The following is a 629-nucleotide window of genomic DNA, read 5'->3' on the forward strand; positions in this document are numbered from 1 at the left end:
TCCGCACTGACCCTCACTCCCTCTGCACTGACCCTCACTCCCTCACTCCCTCCGCACTGACCCTCACTCCATCCGCACTGACCCTCACTCCCTCCGCACTGACCCTCCCTCCCTCACTGACTCTCCCTCCCTCCGCACTGACCCTCACTCCCTCCGCACTGACCCTCACTCCCTCCGCACTGACCCTCACTCCCTCCCTCACTCCCTCCGCACTGACCCTCCCTCCCTCAGCGCTGACCCTCCGACAGTGCCCGCTCCCTCAGCGCTGACCCTTCTATAACTGGGAGAGGGAGAGTGCGGAGGGAGAGAGATGCCGTGCTGAAGAGTGAATCCCTTCCTGCCATTCGGTGAGGTGCCTACCTGATGACGGTGGGAATGACTTCAGCAGAGAAGAACACACTGAGGGTGGCCACAGCGTGGGAGGAGAATAGGCCCAGGATTGAAAAGGTCATCACTGCAGCGTTGTTTAAATCTGCACAGCAAGAGGTCACACAGAGTCAGAGCAAGTGAGAGTCAGCGCCGAGGGGGCGCTGCGCTGTCGGAGGGTCGGCGCCGCGCTGTCCGAGGGTCAGCGCCGAGGGGGCGGGCACTGTCGGAGGGTCAGCGCCGAGGGAGCGGGCACTGTCGGA

General features: G+C 63.6%; 1 protein-coding gene across 1 annotated transcript in view; it reads right to left on the bottom strand.

Moving 5' to 3' along the window:
• Positions 1 to 629, bottom strand: part of slc22a17 (solute carrier family 22 member 17) — a gene marked incomplete at its 5' end in the record, with an annotated part of 4,811 nt that overhangs the window by 561 nt on the left and 3,621 nt on the right. Inside the window, one exon of the mRNA XM_048594366.1 lies at positions 361 to 472. Coding sequence (XP_048450323.1) covers positions 361 to 472 — 112 coding nt within the window. The remainder of the gene's footprint in view (positions 1 to 360; positions 473 to 629) is intronic.

This window comes from Rhincodon typus, unplaced genomic scaffold (genome assembly GCF_021869965.1).
Source record: "Rhincodon typus isolate 14 unplaced genomic scaffold, sRhiTyp1.1 hic_rhity00008625, whole genome shotgun sequence".
NCBI lineage: Eukaryota > Metazoa > Chordata > Chondrichthyes > Orectolobiformes > Rhincodontidae > Rhincodon > Rhincodon typus.